This window comes from Exserohilum turcica (genome assembly GCF_000359705.1).
Source record: "Exserohilum turcica Et28A unplaced genomic scaffold SETTUscaffold_4, whole genome shotgun sequence".
Classification (NCBI taxonomy): Eukaryota; Fungi; Ascomycota; class Dothideomycetes; order Pleosporales; family Pleosporaceae; genus Exserohilum; species Exserohilum turcicum.
The window spans coordinates 2,237,981-2,245,427 of record NW_007360247.1 but is presented as its reverse complement, the minus strand read 5'-3'; the positions used below and the strand labels follow the sequence as shown (position 1 = coordinate 2,245,427).

Sequence of the window (7,447 nt, the reverse complement as noted above, 5' to 3'; positions counted from 1 at the left end):
AGTTTTTCTGCCATATCTGCTACTTCACATAGACGGGGGGCAAATCCTCGCGAGTCTAGGTCAAGAATGTATCGTACGATAGTTTGCTCTTCAGATTTAGTTAGCTTCTGGCAATTTGGCTGCGTCGTAGGTCGAAAGGTGATTCCTTGAAGCCGCCGAGAGATCTGCTGATGATGGACGTTATAGGCTGCTGCAGCGCGTCGAATGCTCTTAAACTGGCCTGTACGATAGGCCTGAACTGCTAGAGTAAGCCTACCCTCTTGCTGAGTAAATATCACGTTCTGTTGTTGAGGCATTGTCTTTCGTACGTGAAGTTCGCGATGCCAAGAAAAAGTGGCACTCTCGGTGGGGTGGCACTCTCGGTGGTGGAATACGTTATTATTAAAGTATAATAAAAAAATCTTAATTAGGCGTATATTAAGCTTAAAGCCTTACTAGTAAGCTTTACTATAAATTAAGTTAATTATATATAGTAATATACTAATTATTTCTATAACTTTACATATAGATTTGCTACTAAAAGGTAACTTTAACATAATAATAAAAAAGTAAGTTAATATATCTATATTTAAAGCTATAGTAGATTAAAAACACTTAAGAAATAAGTATATAAGCTATTGCTAGCTTCAAAAAATTAGTATAGGCGCTAAAAGTAGTTAGGCTAATAGGCTAGCGGCTTAGCGTGGCGCTAGCAAGAACTTTTGACAGTCACCTCCGTATATAGTCTAGAATGGAGAGATGTAACTTATTGTAACAACGGGCTGGGTGATTTGATGTGGACGAAGGAGATGGGTTGTGCGATGTCTAAACACCCCAAATCTAGGCCGCGCATCTTAATTTCGCTTTGTATACTCTTTGCACGAAGCATACCCGAGGCTGCATGCCGGTTTGCGCAGTGCATGTAGGGAGGGTCAAGGGCGAGTGTGCGGGCCAATGATCATCGGCAGTTCGCACCAGCCCGGAAGATCCGGGGCGGGACTCCCGGGATATCCGGAACCTCCTCCACTCTCCGACTGTGAAGTAACTCTCCCAATCGGTATTCGCGCGTCGCTTTTACATCCCACCTTGACAGTCACTCCACTGTGCAGATCGTCTCAAAGATTCCGCCGCAAACATGAGTACCCTTTCATCTTTACGTGTGGTTTACAAAGTTGTCGACGGGCAGGAAATCGATGCTGACGTCTACATTCCTGACCCTAAACGCCACATTTCCAAACCAGTCCCTGTTTGTAGGTGGATTTCATCCCAAGTGGTCTCTCCAAGTCTAATCTTCGATGCACGTAGTGATCAATATCCATGGCGGGGCTTTTATGCTGGGCTCATCCAAGATGGTGAACCGTGACCAGATAAAGGACTGTCTGGATAGAGGCTGGCTTGTGATAGCACCTAACCACCGCCTCTGTCCTCAGGTCAACATGATTGAAGGGCCAATGAAAGATTGTAGAGACCTGTTGGCATGGATTTATGATGGAGGTCTCCAGCAGTCCCTTTCCACCAACGGACAACAATCACTCACTCTTGACTTGGATCACGTGTTTTCCTTTGGCACTTCCTCTGGGGGAACATTAGCGCTGAGTTTGGTAGGGATTCCATCTATTTTACGACTCGACAAGACTGACGATTGCAGGGCTTCGATGTTCCCCGTCCGGTAGCTGGCATATACGACATGTACGGACCTTGCAAGTTCGACGATGTCTGTTGGACCACAGAGCTTACTTACCTGGCTGAAAAGCTACCCAGTGGACTCGAAGACTCGTTCATGAATCGTATCTTCGACGAGCAGCCAGTGCCAATTCAAGGCGGTGTCTCCCTCGAAGGTCAGGCACCTGGACCGCCTGATTTCACTGATCCTCGGCAAGCATATGCCATGACACGTGTCGCGCGTGGCCAGGTCATTGAGAATATACTGCAACCCCAAGAGTATCAGCGAGCAGATCCCCTCAAGAATATTTCAACTTTGTTCCCACCTACATTCATTGTGCATGGCACAGCCGATACAATGGTACCGATATCCGTTAGCCGAGCGCTGTTTGCCGAGTTGCAAAAGAATTATGTCATCTGCGGTATGGCAGAGATACCAGGTGAAGAGCATACATTTTCTGTGACAATGCAGGTTGGGTCACGTACTTGGGACCTGCAGCGGCAGGGTTTCGACTTTTTGCAATCTTTGATCAGGTAGAAAGATAGAAAATATGTGAATTATGAGGTTATTTTAGGACAATATATAAATGAAGCCAAACGTGCATGTTCGCCTGCCACTCCTGCATTCCGATTGGATTGCGTGTCTTTGCTCCCAATCTTCTTTTAAATGCACCAACACTTGCTCACTGCAATCCCGGCCTGCAGCCTCCCGGCATAGCTCTGTCTGATATCATCGGAAATCTAGCAAAGCGCCTGATAGCAGGGGGGGTCTCCCCAGACTCATGCAGTCCCTAGATTGCGGGGAAGTAACCCGAATCTAGCATTTACCCCGATCTTGATCAAGATTTGTGGGGTAAACGACCGCGGAAATTCCGAACATGCTTGAAAATGGTTGAAATGATATGGACGAGCTGGCGCGTACATCCACTTGCGAAGTAGACCCATGAAGTGTTCGAGGATGTTTCAGTGGAGCCTGTCCCCTATAAAACAATGCCATTCTTCCAGGGCGACTCCAATTTCAAAGAACTGATGAGTTCTCTTCAGTAGAACCCCTTTGAGCATTCGAACAAGCAGACGGCGTTCATTAGCTATCTGCCGTAGCCATGGCAACAGTTTCGGACGTCAAGTATGGTGGAGACGTCACCGGTAAGAACGAGACGAAGCAAATCGAAGAGTTTATACCTCAACCTACTGAAAATGCGTTATCGGCCTGGCAATGCATCCGTCAAAACCCTAAGATCACTCTATGGGCGATTTGGGCCAATAGTGAGTATACCCGCCCGATTCACTGGAGAATCAAATGCTGATACCAGAATAGTCGGCTCCATCATGATCGGCTACGAGAATCTCGCGCTATCCGTCTGTCTGGCAATGCCAGCCTTCCAGTAAGAACAGTATAGCTCTCGTCCCTATCTAGTCTTATTAAATACAGGAAAACGTTTGCCTCTGAGATCAAAGGCGTGTTGTTGATTCCGGCACACTGGCAATCATTATGGAACGCCATGTTCAACGTTATGACCATGGTGGGATCCCTAGCCGCTGGACCTATCCAAGACTGGTCGGTCGTCGAGCCATATTCCTCACGGTTGCTATCTTCGCGTCTGTAGGTGTAGCAGTCGCATTTGTCTCAGAAAGGCCTGCAACATACTTGGGAGCAAAGATTCTTACTGGATTCGCGCTGGGCGCCTGGACCGTCGGCACACAGACGTTTGTATCAGAGATTACGCCACTGCCTATGAGAGGCATCGCTTTGTCCATCAATACTGTTTTAATGGTAGGTTCTTGATTCTACCAAGAGTATGCTTTCGGCTGATATATTTTCAGAACCTCGGCCTTCTCATTGCCATTTCCGCCACGTTCAGCCGCCTCACGATAATGGATCCAATAGCCTTTCGAGTCGTATTTGCGGGTGCTTGGGCTTTCCCTGCGGCGATTCTCCTAGGCCTTTTATTCGTTCCCGAATCCCCATACTGGCTTGTGATGAAAGGCAAACACGAGCAGGCCCGCAGATCGCTCACGCGGCTCTCTCCAGCTGGAGAAGAAATCGAAACACGCCTCGTGAATATTCAACATACAGTAGAGCTGGAGCGCCGTCAGCAAGGAGAAGCAGGCTCGCTCATCGAGTGTTTCTACGGAACCAATCTCCGTCGCACCCTTATCACACTTATTTGCTTCTACATGTCGATGACAGTGGGCTCGGTGCTTTCGGCCAACTCACCGTATTTCTTGAATCAGTCGGGCCTGTCGTCAGACACTGTACTCACAATCACCCAGGTTGGCGTCAGCATGGGTGTTTTATCAGCCATTGTCAATCTCTTCCTCATGATGAAGTTCAATCATCGCATACTCATGTTTTCCGGCGTGGGCATCTGCGTAGTAGCATACCTGACCATGGGCATTGCTGGTGCGATGCGAAGAACCACCACGACCATGACCGTTGTGGGGATCGCACTGCAGTTCTCGACGTTGTCCTACGGACCTGCCGTCGGCGCTTCCATGGCTGTCGCGGGAGAAGTCTCTTCCACGCGCCTCCGCGCAAAGACACTGGCCCTCGGAAACGGGTTTGCGGGTGTGGCAGGCACTTTCTGGATGGCTGTTCTGCCTTATCTCTACAATACGGACCAGGCTGATCTGGGCGGGAATCTGGGTTGGATTTTCTTTGGCATTGCTGTCATATATGTTGGTTTCCTATATTTCTTCGTCCCGGGAACAAAGGGACGAACATTTGAAGAGCTGGATATCATGTTTGAGAAGAAGCTTCCTGCGAGGGCTTTTGAAAATTATCAACCGCAGGAAAATGAGGCTTGATGTGGTTCTGCTTCAAGTGGTTGTTTCTTGCATCGATTTCGGCAATCTGCGATTTATGATATAGCCCTAAGTTGAAAAAGATACCACATAATAGCATTGCATTACTTTGAACAGCAAAGGTCTTGTCAGCTTGAGATTCTCAGACAATTGACAATATGAAATTAATATTAACCTTCAACTGTAAAGCAACTATTTCTAGGTCGTGTGTTTCTTGGTCGACAAGTTTATGTTCACGCCATAATGTACATAGGTTGGATGCCTCATACACCAAAACAAAACCTGGCAGAAGAGCCACTTAGTTTTACATCTGAACCAATTGGCCAGGCTTGAACCTCGCCCTATTGATTGTTTGACAAGCTGGGAAGCGGATTCTCCTTGATGGCATCCTCCACTTCCTGATAAGCATCATAGCCGTACAACCATGGCTGCACCTCTGGACATGTCCAACGACTCGGAAAGGGACCTTGTAGCTCTTTGCCAAGTTGTGACAGGAAAATTGCGTCTCGTGCTTCTTGTTCGGGTCCATCAAACATGTGGAATGATTCTCTCTATCACATGATTAGCGTCTAGTTGTATTTAGCAACATGTGCCTGGAGATATTACCTGCTTGAAGGTCTCGCGTACGATGGATTCGCCGCGAGCCTTGCGTAAGCTCTGGTACGTCTTCAGAACATGTAGTACATGGTCCTTGGATTCGATGTGTCCGAGGAGTAGTCCCAGAACAGCACCATCTTCAACGGCCGAGTTGGCACCTTGCGCCAAATACGGTAGCATTGGATGGCAGGCATCGCCCCTACGGCACATTACCTTGAATGGAAACAGATATAAAGTATGAGGACGTACGTAAAGACTAAGTTGGATTGGTCATTGACCCAGGATGTCATCTCGTCTCCTACAGCCTGTCAGATACATATAACTATACCACGATGGGTTTTCTTACGATGCATCAGCTTCCACTTATCGACAGTGTCAACAAGGGATAGGAACCGCGCTAAGATGGGGTCCCACCCCTGGAACAGAGCGTTCATTTCCTCAACGGACCCAGGTTGACGACTGACACCTGAAGGGAGATCGTCGGGAACAAGGAGCACGAGATTGTACATCTTGCCGTCACGAACAGAATATCCCACTGCGTGTGCACCTGGACCAATCCAGAAATGGCAAGCCGGCTTTGATACCCAACTACGCAGCTCAGGGTCGTCGATCTGTTCGATTTTCAAGACGATACGGTAGGCCAAATCACCAGTTGGTTTAGGAGGATCGTTCCGCCCTAGGAATTGCGACCGACAACGCGACCAAAGCCCGTCAGCAGCAACAATAAGGTCTGCGACACCACGGGACCCCTGCTCAGTTGAAATCACGGGCCGTGCGTGCTCCAATTCTAGTTCGGATATCCGTGATGCAAAGTGAAACTTGACACCCAGGTCTCTGGCGCGCTCATACATAGCTTTCTGAAGATCGCAGCGGTGCATATCCAGGAATGGAGCACTGTATCGGTTGCGGATATTCTGTTTGAACGTCTCGTCATGAGCAAGTATGGTGCCCGTGTACCGATGAACAGTCAGTGTAGCTGGTTCTGCCCCGGAAGCCCAGAATTCGTCGCTAAGGCCATATCGTTGGAGGATCTTGGTGCAGTTGGGCGTCAGTTGCAGTCCAGCGCCTACTTCGGCAAGCTCTTTTGCGGCTTCGTATACAGTAACATTGTGACCAGATTGAGCGATGGAAATGGCTGCAGCTAGTCCGCCTAGTCCAGCACCGACGACAATGACGTCTAACTGAATGGGAGATCTGTGATGAATTGGTGGCGCTGAAAAAGACGCCATTGCCCTAGCGAAATGATGGTGTATGGAAATCCGTTTATTCGAATCGACCAACGGGCAGTGCATATGAATTGGGCTTTCAACTTGTGTATGCTCGGTCGAATTCCATGCGTGTAGAGAGCATGCCCCGCAAGGATGCGACTCATGTTCGGATATCCCTAGCGGCTAGTTGTGTTCGGATAATCCGGCTAAAATACCCGGCTTTTCCGGACGTTTGATTAACCATCGCCAAATCAATGTGGCTGCTTTCGGGGTGATATATACGACCGAAGATTCGAACTGCTTCCAACTAGATTTTCTACCATGGCGCCAAACGGACCTTTTAAACTCGTGACTGTGAATACCGCTCCCAAAAGAGCAAAGATCCTCATTGGCCGTGTTGTGGACATATTGAAAGATGAGTATACAATTGAGTATGTAGCAAACTGCAGCAGTAAGTGAAGAGTCGTGATAGGAGTAGATGTGTGCTGACAAGATGCCCCAGGCAAAGACGAGGTTGCCGGCGTGGTTGAAACGTATCGTCCCGACGTACTGGTAAATTAAAATATGAAACTGTGTAACGGGCTGAACGCCCTTCGCCTCCCATACTCGTCTACGACCTCGTTTACTCCACCTGCCTGGCCTGATTGTTACCCTAGCAACTAGCATTGTATATAGATAGCTACGTAGCCGAGAGCTTAGCTCTCTATCGAATACAATCTTGTTACCTTGGCCTGTCCGATCGTGCTCCCGAGCTTAAGACTACCCTCCGGGGTCGAGCCCCTTACAAACTGCATATTCTGAAGTAATACGGAGGTGCCTCACAAAAGTTTTGTCCCACGCTAATCTCGGCGCTTCGGCATAACTCTTCTTGGCGCAACTCCCACCTTTGAGCTGAGTAGCTGTACGATTTGTCTGTATCTATCGTTACAATGTCTCCTAATACTGATCCTTACACCCGCACCTTAATTGTGGCGTTAAAGTCACCTTCTGTTGGCAAGTCTACATCACAGATCTCTGAACTTACTGGTGTTCATCCTCGTACGGTCAATCGTATCTATAGTAGAGCTATTGAGGCTGGTTTCGAGCCAAACGTTCTCCCTCTTAAGATCCTCCCAGAGCACGTACAAGACGCCCCTCGCTCTGGCCGACCTTCAAAGCAGACGGATAAGGTAAAGGAGCAGATAAGTCCAACAAGT

General features: G+C 48.2%; 4 protein-coding genes across 4 annotated transcripts; 3 read left to right on the top strand and 1 right to left on the bottom strand.

Annotated features, from left to right (window-relative positions):
* Positions 1-1,114: 1,114 nt before the first annotated feature.
* On the top strand, positions 1,115-2,226 carry SETTUDRAFT_172761 (uncharacterized protein; the record flags this gene model as incomplete). The annotated part of the gene is made up of 3 exons (XM_008030452.1): positions 1,115-1,229; positions 1,285-1,580; positions 1,628-2,226. The coding sequence occupies 3 exons, from the start codon at positions 1,115-1,117 to the stop codon at positions 2,177-2,179; spliced, it is 963 nt and encodes a 320-aa protein (XP_008028643.1). The 3' UTR covers positions 2,180-2,226.
* Positions 2,227-2,744: 518 nt separating this feature from the next.
* Positions 2,745-4,449, top strand: SETTUDRAFT_21661 (uncharacterized protein; the record flags this gene model as incomplete). The annotated part of the gene is made up of 5 exons (XM_008029854.1): positions 2,745-2,907; positions 2,960-3,026; positions 3,074-3,240; positions 3,297-3,415; positions 3,466-4,449. The coding sequence occupies 5 exons, from the start codon at positions 2,745-2,747 to the stop codon at positions 4,447-4,449; spliced, it is 1,500 nt and encodes a 499-aa protein (XP_008028045.1).
* Positions 4,450-4,787: 338 nt separating this feature from the next.
* SETTUDRAFT_155578 (uncharacterized protein) lies at positions 4,788-6,272 on the bottom strand (the record flags this gene model as incomplete). Its single annotated transcript, XM_008030451.1, has 4 exons — positions 4,788-4,997; positions 5,053-5,242; positions 5,293-5,341; positions 5,390-6,272. 4 exons carry the CDS (start codon positions 6,270-6,272, stop codon positions 4,788-4,790), a joined length of 1,332 nt encoding a protein of 443 aa, XP_008028642.1.
* A 300-nt stretch (positions 6,273-6,572) lies between these two features.
* Positions 6,573-6,812, top strand: SETTUDRAFT_93166 (uncharacterized protein; the record flags this gene model as incomplete). The annotated part of the gene is made up of 2 exons (XM_008030450.1): positions 6,573-6,702; positions 6,754-6,812. The coding sequence occupies 2 exons, from the start codon at positions 6,573-6,575 to the stop codon at positions 6,810-6,812; spliced, it is 189 nt and encodes a 62-aa protein (XP_008028641.1).
* Between the last annotated feature and the right edge of the window lie 635 nt (positions 6,813-7,447).